The sequence below is a fragment of the Notolabrus celidotus genome, chromosome 1 (assembly GCF_009762535.1).
Source record: "Notolabrus celidotus isolate fNotCel1 chromosome 1, fNotCel1.pri, whole genome shotgun sequence".
Taxonomy (NCBI): domain Eukaryota; kingdom Metazoa; phylum Chordata; class Actinopteri; order Labriformes; family Labridae; genus Notolabrus; species Notolabrus celidotus.
In genome coordinates, this window is record NC_048272.1 from 10726936 (window position 1) to 10745512 (window position 18577).

General features: G+C 41.9%; 1 protein-coding gene across 2 annotated transcripts in view; it reads right to left on the reverse strand.

Moving 5' to 3' along the window:
* Positions 1 to 18577, reverse strand: part of trim62.1 (tripartite motif containing 62, tandem duplicate 1) — a 55237-nt gene that overhangs the window by 33920 nt on the left and 2740 nt on the right. For both annotated transcript variants that reach the window (XM_034686826.1, XM_034686831.1), the window contains exon 2: positions 17465 to 18008. In XM_034686826.1, coding sequence (XP_034542717.1) covers positions 17465 to 17872 — 408 coding nt within the window. In that variant the 5' untranslated portion in view covers positions 17873 to 18008. The remainder of the gene's footprint in view (positions 1 to 17464; positions 18009 to 18577) is intronic.

An 18577-nucleotide genomic window follows, 5' to 3' on the forward strand; every position in this document is an offset into this window, starting at 1 on the left:
CTAGTGGTCGGCCAATTTCTGTTTTTCAAAGCCAACGCTGATAGTGATGATTAGAGTGCAGGTCAGCCGATACATAATGCCGATATCACGTTGCTTTTTTGTTTTTGTCCCATCATTTTAGTCCAGTAATCTGTAACCATTAAAACTGAAAATACACATTGAAAATATTTGAGTTGAAAACAAAGTCATGTACAGTATGTACTTCCATTATTCCCTGCACACCTTATAAACATGGTTATGTTAGCCAGTAACATGGTGTATATTGATTTTTTATAGGGATGCACGATATTATCGGCACGTTATCAGTATCGGCCGATATTGGCTTAAAAATGACCTATCGGACATTGGCCAACATGCCGATATCCGCCGATATAATTAACCGATAAAATAATGACCTGCTCCACACATGTTGGGCTCATGTTTTAAGTTAAATTTGAATTTAAGTAGCAGTCTGTAAGGTACATGTAGCTGACTCATTTAGGCACATTTACTGTCAAAGAGTAAACCATTTTATTTAATTTGGGTTTAATTGCTGTACAGTTGCACTTTTCACATGTTCCTTGTGAACAGAAATTAGGTTAACTTACTATGTCAATTGTGAAATTGGCCAAATTTGCCCTGGTTAGTGGGTATTGTTATGATTGTCTCAGGGAAAGTATTATCCAAGTTTTAAGAACGATGTATCTTTTTGTATGCATTTTTTTTTAAAGCAGTTGTCATAAATAAATATGCAGTTTTAAGTATGTTTCTTATTTTGCACAAGAAATTAATATTACATAACAAATGTGATAAGAGTATCACCATAATACTGTATGCTAATAAACACCGATCTCTGCAATTAGGTGTGCAGGAAAAAAATATCGGTATTAGTAATTGGCTGAATGAGTTGTAAAATATCGGCATATCGGATATCGGCAAAAAACCCAATATCATGCATCCCTAATTTTCAATTCATTCTTAAAAAAGGAAAGTACATTGGGTTTCCTACACATTTCAGAACATGACTGATATTTAAGTCTGAAGTGATACTAAACTGCATTTTCATATCAACCATAACACAATTTGTGCACTAGCCAATAACTGTTTTAGATTTGATATGCTGTCATTCAGGATGGTAAAAAACATTATTTAGGAGGCAATGATTGTGAGCACAGGTATTGGCTGATGCCGATAATATCAAAATGCCATTGGTTGGCACAATAAATCGGTAAACAGCTCCATTTGGAAGCTCACCCTGGCTATGCAGAACCTGAACCTTTCTGCAGGCGTGAAAACACCCACACTAGGACTTCACTCTGTGGTCCCCGCTGGGTAAACACACCCTGAAAATGACCTTTGGACGTGTGCAACTGCCAGCAGATTTTCACCACCGCCAAATACAAGCTCTTGTCATCTTTTAGAAAAAGCCTCTTAGGATTAGTGAAACCTCTAATAGTCAGCATGTTGTCAACATAAAACCATGTAGTATGTGTCAGGCCAGTAAATCTGGCGCAAAAACATGATGTGGCCGCATGCGAGCCCGCAGTGAGGCACGAACACGGCAGGTATAACAAACTGATTCTCCGGCCCCCCTCTTCATCTTCACAGCACGAGGCTGCTGAAGGTTACTCTACTGTAGATTTTATGTATGAACTTTGGAGGCTTAATTGCTGCACCTCTATCTGACCAAATAAAACATGTGTCTCCTTCTTTTTCACTCAGTCCCCTGACACTGTCAAAATATTTGGGATGTATTTCTCTTTTGGCAAGTCACACTGTAAAATAACAGACCTAGTGTGCAGAAACCAGCAAAACAGTTCCATGAATTTTAAGTATAGCCTTCAGTCAGGACTGCCTGTTATTAAATCCCCTGATGATTTCCTATAATCTACATATTGTAGCCTGAATCATCAAATAGAGCAAAAATAACACATTTCAGTCTCTGTTTAGGCATACTGCAGTAAAAAAAATCTGTTTGCATTTAATTAATGTGATTTTTTTTTTTGCAGTTTTGACCAGCTTCAGCCTACACAGGTTTACATCAGGCATTCAAAACTTCATAAACTGAATATGATTAGGATCAGTCATCAAGAACACTCTGTCTATTACACCTGACTGAAGAAAATCAAGGCTTTAAACAAGCCAAGTATTGTGCTGTCACTGTGAAAACATAAAAGACAGAATGCTGAGTGCAGTAGCTATCAATAAACTGTCCTTTTATATCACTACCCTTTTATTAAAACGTTGTGGATGCTTTTGCTGAGATCCCAAAAGAGCTGAAACAAAAGAGTTCTGTTCTGAAGATTTGAGCAGCTTGACACAATCAAGATGACACATTGGAGTAACACTGATCACATGTAATACACTTAGCTCAGAACATGAACAAAAAATCTAAATTCCCCGAAAGAGTGACTAGCTTTATATCAACGTTATATCAACATACAAGAAGAACTACTACACCCAGAGCTCACCAGAAACTGAGCCAAGACTTCTGCTCTCCATATCACCTCTTGAAAAACCTCTTCTGAGCAACAGTTCCTAGCTCCTCCAGAGGGATAACAAGGCTTTTTCAGGCCAGATGAGAGGTGTGATCGGCTCAGGCTGTTCCGAGTCTATCCTTGGGATCTCCCAACAGTTTGATTGGCCCTGAAAACCTCAAAAGAAAGGTACCCAGGAGACATCATAATCAGATTCTGAAAACTACATATACTGGCTTCTTTCTTCCCTTCTTTTTGACACTATATCCTCAGTGAGTCTGCTGATTCTAAAGCAGAACACTGTTTCTGTGTGGAATGAAGGTTTGTCCACACTGTTGACTTCATGAAACATGGATATACTCTCAATGATGTCACCTTTTAGTTTCTGCAGAGGCATTATGAAGCCAAAAGATTGCGATCATCACATTGGAAATGCTAAATCCTAACTAACTTCCAACTTATGTAGAAACCAGAGGTGGAGTTGGGGCCATAGCTTAACTGCCTGAATAACAGCCTCAAACACCCACCTATCAAATCAGTCGTGCTCATTACAAAATAAATTAAGTTTCAACAATCTGGAGTGATACAGACTGTAATATTATTCAAAAACTCACTGTTCATCATCCTCCTTCTTTCTGTGATTGCCTCCAAACACAGCTAAACAAACTATTAGGTTCTCTACTTTTAAAGTAGTATGGGAGGTAGAGCCTTTTGTCATCAGGCCCCTCTCCTTTGGAATCATCTACAAGTCAGGGTCCTTGAGGCAGACACCCTCTCTACTTTAAAGAGTTGGATTAAAATGTTCCGTTTTGATAAAGCTTACAGTAAGTGCTCGTCAGGCTTGGACCAGCTCTTAGCTATGCTGCTATAGGCTTAGACTGCCAGGGGAACTGACACACAGGGATCCCATCTTTCCCTCTCTCTTCTCTGGCTGCTTGTCACTTACTTCAAATCTTCCTGTCCAACTTAAGCGACTAACCATAGATTTTTTGTGGAGTCCCTGAGCTCCCTTGTCTCATAGGTTTCTCTCGATCGCTGCCGTAGAAGGCCTACTGCTGTGGACATGCCAGAATCCAGCTGCTACAACTACAAATTTCCGTCTCACCACCATCATCTCTCTCTCTTCATCTCCCACTATCTGTCTTTCTAACCCCCACATGGTTGACACAGATGGCTGTCTAACATGAGTCTGTTTCTTCTCGAGGTGTCTGCCTGTTAAAAGGACGTTTTTGCCACTGTAACTTGCTAAATATTTCAAAGTGCTCTGTTCATGGTGGATTAAGATGAGATAAGACAGAGTCCTGCCGAGGAGGGGACTGGATCTTATCCTGTCTTGATATTCTGTCTTTGTTAATACTATAACTTAGAGTAAACCTGTTCCATTTGTAAAGCGCCTTGGGATAACATTTGTTGTTATTTAATGCTATAGAAATAAAGATAGATTGATTGATTGATATTTAGAATATATATATTTTCTTTAATCAGAAAAGTGATTGAAATGGGATTCTATATTCTATGTTCTATATTTAAATGTTCACTTTTAGATTGAAACACTAGACACTGTTCGGAAAGCTGCACTATCTGGTGTTATAAAATGTTAATGTATTGAAAACATATGGCTGAAATAAAGGGGAAATCATGCTTCATTTAACTGCCAAACACTTCTGCGTCTCTTCAAAACACATTATAGTTTTAAACTCTCAAACAAAATAAATAGTTTAATGTTTTTAAATTAAGATTTAATCACAAAACTTACAACATGGATTGATTTTGTATACTTCAAAAGAGGATTTTTGCTGATCAAACTGGTGTTTTCACTCATCTGTTCCTGATTAAAGCTGCAGAACTTTTCATTGCCCTTTCAAAGAATCTCAACTAGCTATGTTTGATGAATGCTCACTTGTTGTTTTACAGCTGCGCTTATTGTAAGTCACAGTGGAAAAGGGCTTCAGCTAAATGCCCAAACCATAAGCAGCTGCTGGAGCAGGAAGCTGGCATTAATGTGCAGACGGAGAGCTATGATGAAGAGTGGAGGAACCAGGGTGAGGACAGACTATACAGCTGGCTGCTCCCCACTGATTAGCCTGACCTCGGAGCGCCCTGAATGCATTATAGGGATAAAAAAAAGAAGCTGGCCGGAGTAACTTGAGTTGGCCATACATCACACTGACAACGAATTTAAGAGTCATACTGTTTAAAATGGATAATGAGGAAATCAATTATCACACAGGCGAAACCAGGGCGGTAATGCAAAACATTTAAATCACTTTCATTGGGCGGTGTTTCATTCCTCACATTATCCCTCAATCTGATTATTTATTTAACAGGCTTTTTTCTCACCACTCTGGTAGTCACACAAACGCTTTGCAAAAAGCTGTTTCTCTAAATCCCACAAGCTCAAACTGGACTGAGCATGTGCTAACTCTCCCAGCACGTGTCGGCCTATCAGTCATCTCCCGTCCTCCTACCTGGACTGTGGTAAGAACAGCAGGGCTGTGGGAAAACTGAGGCACAGCTCTAATTTCGACAAAAGAGGTGTTAAGTAGGTAAATATCCTCAGGCTCCGTCTGGAGAGCCCAGGAAGGGGGTCACATCTGAGACTGGGGCCGATTGGGAGCTATGAAGAGGCCTTTTTATCTGCAGAAAGTCTAATTAAATAATCTGCAGCAAATCAGCGACACAGGGCATTACAAGAGATTACAGTCTGGTCCTGCCCTGCCCATAAACCTGAGAACATTGGACTGTAATCTGTCTTAATTCCCCTGCTAATCAAGCGATGCAGTCTCATGGCTGCAGTGGTGGAGCAGTTTACATCCATCTAAATATGAAACTGACACGGATGAAAAAAGACAGAGAAGCCAAAAGAATCTGTCCTACAATCACTCCACACCCATAGATTTTCACCTTTTACCACAGTCTGTGATTTTCTCACCTTAAAAAAAGCATCTCCCTTAAACTCTCGTTTCACATTCCTCGCTTGTTAAAAGGCCATCCTATGGCCAAGACTGTCTGGGGAAAAAGTACCCACTTATACAACATTTCTCAGTGCCTGGTCCTTTTCATTTAATGAAATCTTTATAGCAGTGTCACTGGTGTGCAGGCTGCTCTCCCTGCTGATCTGCCTCACATTAGGGAGTCTAAAGCCTCACTTTAAGCCGCAAAACTTTGAGGACAGCACTTCTCCTTTCATTGAGGAAGATGACCAGTAAATCTCCTCCTGCTCCAGTGATCCTTCCTTTACCTCTGTGGCCTGCTGGACTTGTTTCAGCTTGCATGCCGCTGTCTGACCTCTAGGTCTAAAACAAGCGGCAAAAAACGAAGCCAATGAGGAAGTGTTAAAAACTGCAGTTCCTCAGTTGTCCACATGTGATCAAGGTTTTCCCGCAGCAATCACTGAATGAAGGATTTTATCCTTCATTCAGTGATTGCCGCTATCCTGCTCCTCTACTCATCCACGTTGTCTTCATTAGCCTCCGAAAACCTCTGACCTTTTGACTCCAGGCCTGGCTCCGCTCTAAATGACATTTTGTTGTCATAGTTAATTTAAAAATGATCTAACGATAACACAGAGTGTTTTATTCTGAAAATTACCCAGATGTTTTTATTTTGTTTTGGTGCCTGACTTCCTGTCCCGCTCCATCTGATCTGTGCTGAATTGATGCGTCATGCTCCGGCAAAAATAGATGTCTTGCATATCTGATCCATTGCGTTCCGACCTGCCAGTTTAGAGATGCAGCCGGAACGTAACGGAGTGGATCCAGTGTGGGTTAATAGATTGACTAGAATAGAAACCTATCAGATCTGGTGCCGTGATGGATCGGAGACAGACCGCAGACAGATCTGGTTGAATTTGGCTGTCAGAAGTTGTTTCAGACTCCAGCTGATACGGACGTGCTGGACTCCATCGGCAACAGCTACTACTACTACTACTACTACTATTACTACTACTACTACTTGTCTCATTCACTATCACCTCTACCCCCATCTCTTATTCTCCTCTATCCCTCTTTCCAACCCCAACTCGGTTGAGGCAGATGGCTGTCTAACATGAGTCTGGTTCTGCTCGAGGTTTCTGCCTGTTAAAGGGAGTTTTTGCTGACCGCTGTAACTAGCTAAATATTGCGAGGTGCAATGCTCATGGGGGAGTTAGTTGGGGTCAGACTGAGTCTTACCCTGTCTTGATGTTGGGTCTCTGTTAATAATTTAACATTGAGTATGGTCTAGACCTGCTATGTTTGTAAAAGCATCTTGAGATAAAGTTTGTTGTGATCTGGTGCTATACAAATAAAGATTGATATATTTGAGCTATTTTGAGAGTTTACAATTCATGCCACTATGTCAGTCCACACTTACCTAACAGTGTACTTATGAAATTACAAATCCCCCTGTTTACTGTAGCTACAACAGCCCTGTTATAAATCAGACTCTTATAAGAGTAATAATAAAGTTTGTTTAACTTAATTAATTTCAAAAGCTGTAGTACAAAGTCCGCTTAATAAAGGTGGAGGTGTCTCCAATACTTCTTAACATATAGCTCAACAGTGTCATAACTCCATCCAAAGAAAGTGACAGTGAAGTGGAATCAAAGCCTTATTAAAACTATTAAAATGTTATAAACTTCACAAAAAGGTGCAGGACTAACACTGCATTAGTTTCTCTGATATCTACAATATCCTCAGTGTTATCTCTGACTTCCCCTTCCCACAGCTCATAACTGTTGTATCTCGATTGTGCCTACTGGAGATGAGGATGTGACAAAACAAAAAAAACACAATATAAGTTCATAATGAATAAAAGAAAGATGAGAGAACTGGATAATAAATCTGGACAGTGATGTTTTAGGCAGAGGATATTTCTATGTAAACCTACAGGAAGGTACAGATGATGATAATGATGATGATGATGACGCCCATAATACTAATCAAATTTTTCTTTGTGTGGGTTAGTCACGTTTTATCTCCTCTTCTTATTGGAATTCCGACATCATCATTACTCATTTTACTGAAGGCTTGAACGAGGAAGTAATGCGGCTTGAAAATGAGAAAAGAGAAAAATCTTCAGAGAAACATGAGCTCATTTCACACATGAACTGAGGTTGTCAGAATTGTATATATTGTCTGATACCACATGCTTTAACATAGTATCGAGACAGATCAGATATATACTTTTAACTCAAATCTACCGCGAGGGAAAGAGAGAGAGACTGAGAGCAGTGGGGGGCAAGATAGATAGAGGTACAGTGGAGAGTGGGCACCACACCGCTAATTAAAACAAAGTGGGGAATCAGAGAACCTAGACACTACATCCTGGTTATGCTGTCCAAAACCTAGAAACAGGTCCACTCCTCTGCACATTTGTTGTTGTTTTCTTGCAGATAGACAGAGACAGTGATATCACCATGTCCTTTTAATTTTTTCTATTAGTTCCAACCTGAGGACCGCTGACAGGGAGATCACACTACTGCACAAACGCTGATGCCCATAAAATGTTCAAAATAGGGAAATTTCACCCCAATTTTGTCATGACTTTTTCCTTTCATCCTCCAGGGGAAATGTCCGAAGGAAGTTGGGGTGAGCCGATGTGTCGATGTAGCAGGATGTAGCAGGATGTAGCAGGTAAAAGCCAGACCTTTGTGTTCCAAGCATAGACTGTAAAAATAACGAAAGTAGTATCCTTGACGTCACCCATCTGTTCCTGAAGCGCAATTTTTGAAGCCAATCGGCGGCGGCAGCCGTATTGGAAATGCGGAACTCAACCAGGCAGAGTGTGACGTAAAGAGGCAGGGTTTGAGCCTCCTAGCCAACAGCTTTGTGTTCTCGTCCGGGAGTCAAGTCAGTCATGTCCTTATTTGGGCAAAAACTTGTAATCTTAATATCTTCTGAACCGAGTGTGTGCAGATAGAGAAATTAGCTATGTAAGGCCAAGCTGTTTTTTCAACCAGGCTGTAAACATGTTTATTAATGCTGCAAAGATCGTCTCTTTGAATTGGTGTCTATGCGGTTTCTGGTGTTTCTGCAGCCAGCCTCAAGAGGATTCTTGATGAATTGCATTTTATAACACTTCCCCATGGGCTTCATATTTTGAGACCAGAGGTTGCCGCTTGGTTCCAAGTGGACAGGGTAATGACGTTGTTCACGTTTAGCAGAGTTCCTCAGTTTCATACCCTTCGACTGCTCACATCAGTTGCCTGTATAATGTTATCTTTGTCTTGTGTAAACACCCTCATACATGCCGAGGTCATATAAACACAGAAAACAGTCCCCCCTCTCCTGTCATCCTGCAGCCGACTCCCTTACCGAAACCAAAGAAAGCACATCGGGCTGAGTGAGGACAGGAAGAACTTAGAGATGCTTGTGTGGACAGAAAGTTCCTGAAAACATCAGGGGGCTTAACGTCCTGAAATTAAGTTCCTCCTGCAGCTTCAAGTACTGAATATTATGAATCGAATGAATAGTATGAAGCCTTTAATAACAAACAAGCAACCGTATACAATTATTTTCAGAGTATTATGTTTGGAAAATCCTTATCACTATCATCTTAGCTTCATGATTCTTCTGCAGTTGTTTTTCTACCTCCAGGATATGTCTGTAAACATCTTTCACCTGAATGTCTCTCGCCCTCCATTAAATCAAGCCAGCCTGGCATTTTACTCCCTCGAAAACATATGGCAAATAACAAAACAGACTCCTCTGTGCAGAAGGCCGACATGAATCCTCCTAATGCACAACAGATGTACAGTCATCTGATTCACTTAACTTAAGAGCTCGACAAAGTAATCATCTAAAGCAGACAAAATGTTCTGTGTGATTGACGGAGCTTCGGCTCTGCTTTCTCCAATCAATGCAACTCTTCATCTGCTAATCTAGCAGCAGCCTGCGCTGAAGTAAACACGCAGTCTGGCTCTGTGCGGCCTCCAGCATCATCAGTGGTATCAGTAATGAGTGCAGGAGAGGCCACTGTCTCTCTCTGGATGAGGATAATATGCCAGCACTCCTCTAATAGAACATGACTGCTCTGTCTTCCCCCATGGCTCCAATTCCACATGAACGCAGCCTCTCTGCCACACCACCCTGACTGACCGCCAAGCTGGACTAACTCATTTGGTTTGGGGTGGGTGGGTGGTGGGAAATTAGCAGGGTGGGGGGCTCAGAGACCAACTCTCCTGAGGATTCATTACAGAACAGGATCACTGGCATTTAATAAAGCACACACCTCCGAAAAACAAGGCAGACTACTTAGAGAGCGCAGAAAGGAAAATGAAAAAGAGGACTGGGACAAAGATGGTGCTGCTGGAAGAAAAAAGGAGAGCAGGCTGAGATGAGCCACAGGGGTGATGGCAGCCGTGGGTGCCCTTGAAATTGCCTGACTCATTACTGCAGCAGCACGGCCATGCGTGGTGATGGCAGGCTCAGAGAGAGAGTGAGAGGGAGAGAGAGAGAGAGAGAGAGCTCTCTGCTTAGCTCTGACAGCAGGAGAGTGAAAGACAGGCCTGTTTTTAAACCACCAGAGAGACACTTCAAAGGCTGGCCTGCTCGATCCACGCAACAGACGAGACATTCAAGAAGGTTTGTGTGATTAACCCATATTTGAGGTCGGATAAGAAAGAGTTAAAGAGGTATAAGAATAGATTATTCAAGGACAGTGTACAGGTGCATCTGCAGACTTTGAGTGACAGCTCTGTGTGGGTGACTCACACCCCAGTAATCATTTCACTCTACAGCCTGCGTGGGCTTCAGTCAAACTCAGACCGCCATCACTGCACGGCTGCCTGCTGCTTCACCATCTACAGGATCTATATTATGTAGAACAAAATTAAGTGCCCAAATATGCATGATAACCAGTGGCTGTGGTTTTATTCCCCTCCTTATCTGGTCTTACAGCACGGTCAACTAGAGCGGAAACACGTCCCCAGGGCAAGCAGACAGACAGCAGGAAGAGTGTGCCTGGCCCTGAAACACACATACACACACACACACACACACACACGTAACCTAGCCCGCTGACAGCGCCCATCATCACAATTAAGACACAGATTCTGCTGGGGCTTCAACTTTGTCCTCTGCCTGAGTTTACCGCCAACTTTAGACCACAGTGGTGCTTTAATGAGGGCACAGCTTCGTCCAGCATCCAGCCAACCTCTAATTTAAGATGGCGCCAAGTGTAGCACAGGCTGAGGGAGGGGACTATAATCTCATCACCATTACACATGATGCCAGAAATAAAGGCGGCATTTCACAGAACATAAAGCACAGCGTTTACAAGCTGAGGGATGAGACTCTGTGGATGAGGACGTCTGTCTTTTGGTTAAAAAAACCTAGTTCAATTACTTCATATCAAAAAAATTACAACAAATGAAAAAGATGCTTTGTGTGTGTTGAGATTTAGAAAACTGTTTTATGTTGACTTTAAAAAGTTTTCTTTCATTCCTTTTGCAGAGTTAACCTGAACTGTAGAGTTACAACCCTTAACTTACCTATGTTTATTTCTTTAGGTGTCAAGTGTAGTCTGGGTTGTTTAGTATAGAATGATGTAGTACCTAATATTGACAATATATTGTTTGGAGTATATATTTAGCATCTACTTACCCACAAAATATATTAGGATACTTGTGTAGATAATGAATGCATAAACAGGTTGTGTGATATGTTGCTCTGTCCCTGCTGCACTCCATCCGTCTTTGTTTCATGTTTATGTTTTGTTTTATTTACAGAATGGTATGTCATCCTATTGGTCCCATGTATGTATGTATGTATGTATGTATGTATGTATGTATGTATGTATGTATGTATGTATGTATGTATGTATGTATGTATGTATGTATGTATGTAGAGTGGGGCAAAAAAGTATTTAGTCAGTCACTGATTTTGCAAGTTCTCCCACTTAGAAAGATGAGAGAGGTCTGTAATTTTCATCAGAGGTACACTTCAACTATGAAAGACATAATGAGAAAAAGAAATCCAGGAAATCACATTTTAGGATTTTTAAAGAATTTATTTGTAAATTATGGTGGAAAAAAAGTATTTGGTCAATAACAAAAGTTCGACTCAATACTTTGTAACATAACCTTTGTTGGCAATGACGGAGGTCAAACGTTTCCTGTAAGTCTTCACCAGGTTTGCACACACTAGCTGGTATTTGGCCCATTCCTCCATGCAGATCTCCTCTAGAACAGTGATGTTTTGGGGCTGTCGTTGGGCAAACACGGACTTTCAACTCCCTCCACAAATTTTCTATGGGGTTGAGGTCTGGAGACTGGCTAGGCCTCTCCAGGACCTTGAAATGCTTTTTACGGAGCCACTTCTTCGTTGCCCGAGCGGTGTGTTTTGGATCCATGTCATGCTGGAAGACCCAGCCACGTTCCATCTTCAATGCTCTCACTGATGGAAGGAGGTTCTAGCTTAAAATCTCACGATACATGGCCCGTTCATTCTTCCCTTAACACGGATCAGTCGTCCTGTCCCTTTTGCAGAAAAACAGCCCCAAAGCATGAGGTTTCCACCCCCATGCTTCACAGTAGGTATGGTGGTTCTTGGGATGCAACTCAGCATTCTTCTTCCTCCAAACACGACGAGTTGAGTTTTTACCAAAAAGTTCTATTTTGGTTCATCTGACCACATGATATTCTCCCAATCCTCTTCTGGATCATTCATATGCTCTCTGGCAAACTTCAGACGGGCCTGGACATGTACTGGCTTAAGCAGGGGGACACGCCTGGCGCTGCAGGATTTGAGTCCCTCTCGGCGTAGTGTTACTGATGGTAGCCTTTGTTACTTTAGTCCCAGCTCTCTGCAGGTCATTCATCAGGTCCCTCCATGTAGTTCTGGCATTTTTGCTCACCATTCTCATGATCATTTTGACCCCACGGGATGAGATCTTGCGTGGGGCCCCAGATTGAGGGAGATTATCAATGGTCTTGTATGTCTTACATTTTCTTACAATTGCTCCCACAGTTGATTTATTCACACCAGCCTGCTTGTACATTCACTCTCCCCAGCCTGGTGCAGGTCCACAATTCTCTTCCTGGTGTCCTTCGACAGCTCTTTGGTCTTGTCCATGGTTGAGTTTGGAGTCTGACTGTTTGAGGCTGTGGACAGGTGTCTTTTATACAGATAACGAGTTCAAACAGGTGCCATTAATACAGGTAACGAGTGGAGGACAGAAGAGCTTCTTAAAGAAGAAGTTACAGGTCTGTGAGAGCCAGATATCGTGCTTGTTTGTGAGTGACCAAATACTTATTTTCCACCATAATTTACAAATAAATTCTTTAAAAATCCCTACAATGTGATTTCCTGGATTTTTTTTCTCATTTTGTCTCTCATAGTTGAAGTGTATAAGTGGGGAGAGCTGGCAAATCAGTGGCTGACTAAATACTTTTTTGCCCCACTGTATGTACGTATATATGTATGTATGTATGCTTGGTTGTTAAAAAAAAGAAAGAAAAGAAAAAGGAAAAAGTTTTCCATTCTTGTACATTATTTTGAAATGCTGTTGAACAGCATTCATAATGATTGTGCAGTAAACCTCCGCATATAGGAATGTTTTGTTTTGGAGAAATCACCACTTCCTAAAGCTAATGGCACTTGCAGCAGACAAATCCTCCTCCATCCCACCTTGATGTCCTTTGTGTTGAGGAAGCAATTATGTGTTTGGAGAATGGTTGCCAGATGTGTGTGTGTCACCCTTGCTGGATGTGTCTGTGCAAGTCAGATTTGGCTCCAGTAGCGTTTAACCAAAGGGAGAGGAGGGGAGGGGGGATGCAAATCTGTAGGAGGTAAAGCTCTCAACGCAGCAAACAGGACTCTGGGCCTGAGGTCATTGCAGTGAAATGCCAAGCTAAGGAGATTATAGGCGGCCACAGAGCGACCACAGGCTGCCCTCATCAGCAGACACCCAGCCAGCCAAACACACTGTCAACACAGAGCGACAAGGAGACGGTTGCCATGTCATAACACAAGTGTGATGGCTATCTGAAGCCTCTGGGAATAAAGTCTGTTTGAGGATATTTGAAGACTGAAATGTGATGTAACAGTGAGTTCAATTTTTGAAGAAGTTTTATGAATTATGCATGTGCACCGCGAGTGCTCCTTTTCACATGTGTCACCAAATTTGGGGTTAATTTATTCAGAAATTCTATTTTATTTGGGAGGAGAGACCCAACAATGAACTCACACAGCAGTTTCTGGTTCGACAGATGGGGTCTTATGTTTTTGGTATTCCAGAGCATCTACTGTAGTTGTTGAAATCTGCTCCGATTGTGAAACACGCTGTCGGTTTGAACGCAGCTGGGCCAACAACAAGGTGATGGAGGACATGTCTGTGTCTGTGTCATCACCCTCCTCCAGCGGGAGATGAGGTGAGATGATGACGTAACCTAAAAAAAAAAATTCAGGGGAAATGGAGCGTAATATTACTCAGCCTTCAGTAAGGTTTCCTTTTGTTTTCACTCAGATAAAAATCATGACTCTCTGCGGCATATTTGTGGTCACGTACAATCTCCACCCCCTCTCTGAGTGGAGTTGTGGTTCTGCATAACCACACAAATGATGAGTTATGCCACACTAAGAGGCAGAAACTTAAAGAGACACAACAGCAAACACTTTAAGCTAAATCCCAAGTGCCAAAGTGTCAAACAATTCAACACAAAGAGGGCAAGCTCTGGCTCTCCAACTACCAAATCCTTTTCCTTTCCTCTACAAACTTTCCCACCCTGAAAAAACTTTGAGGCTCATTCCAGCAGAGGCCACCAAGCTGGCATGACATGTGCAAAATACTGGAGCCAATTGCTGCTGGGCCTTAACACATCCTCAGCATGTTATTTTGGCACTTTCGTTGCGCTGCATACTAAAAGTGAAGTTTGTGCCTGCAGGCATGATTCTCACACATTTATTTGTATCCGTCACACGGCTCTGGTCCACTCTCTGGTGAGAAAATAAAACCATAAGTAAACTTGTAAGTAACTGTCCAACAAGATACAGAAAATAAAGTTCACACATTCAGCTACATTGTGGTCTCAAAAAGAAGTGTTTGCACTGTAAAGATGAGACATTAAGAAACAAATCAGCCCACTTAAAGAACATGCCAAGCTCATCATGGGACGTGGTTGTTTTTCGATGGGGGCCTCTGTGGACCCATACTCTCTTTCACTGTTGTAGATCTGGGAAGCCTCCAAAGCTCCTGGCAGAGTACAAAATGCCAGATCGCCGCCTTGAAAAGAGCTCTGAGCAGAGGGGACAAGCTGGTGTCCAAGAAAGAGAAACATCTTGTGCAGGGCCTAATTACTTCTGCTCCAAGATTACACAGTTTTGACCTTTCTCAGGCTTCCAGCGCAGAGCCTGATTGAAAATGAAGGAGGACAGCGTTGATGTTCACAGCGCTGTTAATTCTATTTAATGCAGAACACAGAAGGGCACAGCTGTACAGCTCTGTTTATATTCAAGCCATTAATGAAACTCATTGTACTGGGCGTTTATTTAAGGTCTCAAATTTTACTCCGACCTCATAACCATCTCCATGGAGTTACTTTTTAAAATCTAATTAAACTTTCTGGTTTTAGATCTCTTAAAACATATACAGCATTAACTTTAAATGTGAAAGTCTGATTTAAAAAAAACACGCAGAAAACAGTAAAAATTGACCACAATTTATTTGATCCGATTAAACTCGGGAACACAGAGTTCTCGGTAAACAATATCAATTTGATTTGGCAAGTGTGGCTAAAGCTAGCAGAGCTGCCTTCAGTCCTTGTTGCAAGCTAACAACATGCCTGTCCATGCCAAAGATTAATTAAGATTAATTTAAACGTCAACAAAAAAAAGTGATCTTTAGTCAGGAAACAAAACTTATCTACATACAGGAGAAGCTGTTTTGTCTATAGGGGGCGCCAAAATCAAGACAATCTGAAAGTTTCTTACAGGAGCTTTCATATAATAATAAAGAAGTGCATGATATTACCTTTTATGTTCATCGGGACTGTAGTTTGACCTGCAGGAATTAACTTTTGAGCTGGTCTGTCTACTGACAGCAGTGTTTTAGGTTAAATATAATTAGTTGTAAGTATCCCGAGACTGATATTTTACCAAGTTGCAACCTCTGGTCTTAAAATATGAAGCCCATGTGGAAGTGTTTTAAACTGCAGTTCATCGAGAATCCGCTTGAGGCTGGCTGCAGAAACACCAGAAACCACGTAGACACCAATTCAAAAAAGACAATCTTTGCAGCATTAATAAACATGTTTACAGCCTGGTTCAAAAAGCGGCTTGACTCTACGTAGCTAATTTCTCTATCGGCACACACTGTACAGTGTACAGGGGGTGAATTTTTTTCTAATGTGACGGTTCAGAAGATATTAAGATTACGAGTTTTTGCCCAAATAAGGACATGACTGACGTGACTCCTGGTCGGGAACACATAGCTGTTGGCTAGGAGACTCAAACCCCGCCTCTTTACGTCACACTCTGCCTGGTTGAGTTCCACATTTCCAATATGGCTGCCTCCGTCGATTTGCTTCAAAACAGCGTTCAGGAACAGATGGATGACGTCACGGATGCTACGTCCATATTTTAGACAGTCTATGTTTGGCACCCACCTACTACAGGCTTCAAAACGCTACTTCAGAAACAGATGCTTGATACCACGGTTACTATGTCCATTTATTATACAGTCTATGTATTTTAATAGTCATAAAATACTAGTGGTGTTACTGGTGGTTACTTAATCTAACTTTGCTCTACTGGATGGAGTTCATCTTGCAGCATGCACAACAATCTGCTCACAGATTCAGAGCAGGGAGTTCAAAATAAGACTACCAGTGTCAAAGATACTCTTTCCAAACAGTGTTATATGTCAGTCTAATGAATAGTCAGAAGGCAGAGGAAACCATTGATACCCTGTCTGCAGCAGGGAAAGACTCTGGCAGAGTCTGTGGCATTTTAAAGGTGCAGATACACAGTAGAGAATGATACAATGACCTAAAGTTATGAATCACCAAAATATGGAAACCTAAGTTCTGATTACAGAAAAGTGTGACACCCAGCATTGCTTCCAGCTGCAATGGGGGAGTATAAAGCGTTCCTAAGAACACACCATGTTGAGTGCGTACCATCAACACTAAAATCTGTTTCTTATCAGAGAGAGTGTGCATGTTGGTTTGCCAAAAACCTCAAAACCAAATGTTTATATGTTGTTTTGAGACGATCTTCACATCCACATCAGTGAAAGCAGATGTAAGACATCTGACAGACTATCTGAAATTAGACTGGAATGTGTTTCTTTGCATATTCAGGCAAAGACGGAACAGGATTAAGAGCTTTGTTTCGCAGTTATTGGATTTTGGCTCTGTGGGAATGGAATTATATAAACATTGAGCGGAAAGCAAACAGTGAACCATTCTTGTTAATGTGGAAAAAATGACTCAACTTTAGAGCACATGACACATTAACATAGCTTTGTAGGGCGCTGCAAAGGATGAACAATGTCATGAAAAATATGTCTGATCTAAACCTGTTTTTTGACCTTATTTCAACAAAAACTTCAGAGACCCACTTCAATTCCTCTAATATATATAAGAATATCAGCAATGCATTTGTGTTCTGCTGGTTCGGAGACATTTCAAGTTAAGTTTGTGATTTACAACAGGCACTGCAGGTAATTTCAGGGAGTGTAAGACTTTTAAATGTGTGTTAAACAAAGTGTGAGTTCAGAAGGGATAGCAACCAGCTGAACTTACTGATGAGCCAGGTAATGAGGGCATCAGCAAGGGCAAATTAAAATAGATACATTTCATTCCTCAGTAACTTCTGTACTCATGAGCAAAGCATTAAATCCCCAAACTGCCCGAGAGGAGCGGCTCTGTGGGAACAGAGGTCTGAGCCTGAACTGTCTGGGCAGCTCCCATGGGGTTGAATGAGTGCAACCGCCTGAATGTGCAGCACAGTGCTGATGTGTTTTAGGAAAGAGTCAGCCTCACCCGTCCTAATGGGCTGCCAGAGTGCATGTGTGTTTTAACATACCTGTATCTCCTCGTACGCCTCGTCGATAGTGGTTACTTGGTGCTGCTCGTGAAGCGCCGGCTCGTCACAGAAGAAGCACACCAGACTTTTGTCTGTGAGACAGAAGAGCTTGACTTTCTCGTGGTCCTTGCAGGGGTAGGAGCTCCTCTGAGCGTTGAGGATGGCGTCCAGAGGGAAGGCCGAGTAGCGCTCCACAATGTTGGACAGCTTGAGACTGGGCGAGAGGAGGGGGTCGGTGAAGGTCCTGCGGCACTCAGGACAGTCCCTCGTTCCGTGCGGCTCCTGTCTGCTCCAGTGCTCTGTGATACACTTTCGGCAGAAGTAGTGCTCACAGCCAAAGCTGACGGGGTCCTGGTAGATGCTGAGGCAGATGGAACAGAGGAGCTCGTCCTTCAGACAGCAAGCCATTTGCAGAGACGAAGACTGAGCGGCATCTAAGAGGGCAATGCTTTGGAGCGGAGTAAACTTGGATTAATGTTCAAGTGAGTGGTTCAGAGCCATGTGGGAATTGACGATATCTTCAGAAATCTTTAGTGTATTGTCTCTGTTGGAATAAAGCGAATAACAAGACTTAGAGACCACTTAACTGAACTCCAGTTACAGAGAAATCATTAACAGGGGTCATTGGGATTGCAAACTGACAAAACTAATGAAAATAAAAGAACATCTAAAACATTATCTTCTCTCATAAAGATTCAATGGGCTGCTACAGCTGGAATGATTCAAAACCGGTCCTCACCAAAACATTATCATAGTGAAAGTTAAAAACACAAACAAACATGGCTGCTGTTAGTACTCACAACTGTCATGCTAGCATTATCCAGTTGTCCGGTGACTAGATATCAGGAGTAAAGTTATAACACATATAATACTGTAACAGCTCTACTGTTTGTTACGCGTGTTCAGTGTAGATGTTCTTAATTCCTACAGTGTTGACAGTGAAGGCATCAGGAGAGGTGTAGAGTGGGTGAGCGGGAGAGAGGAGAGACAAGAGGAGAAGTTCTTCATTCATTCAAACATTGATTGTTGCTTTGTTGGTTGGCGTGATCACGGCCGACAGTGACAGGTTAGTAAAGCTCAACGTGTTCACGAATCGGCTCGTCATCCCTACAG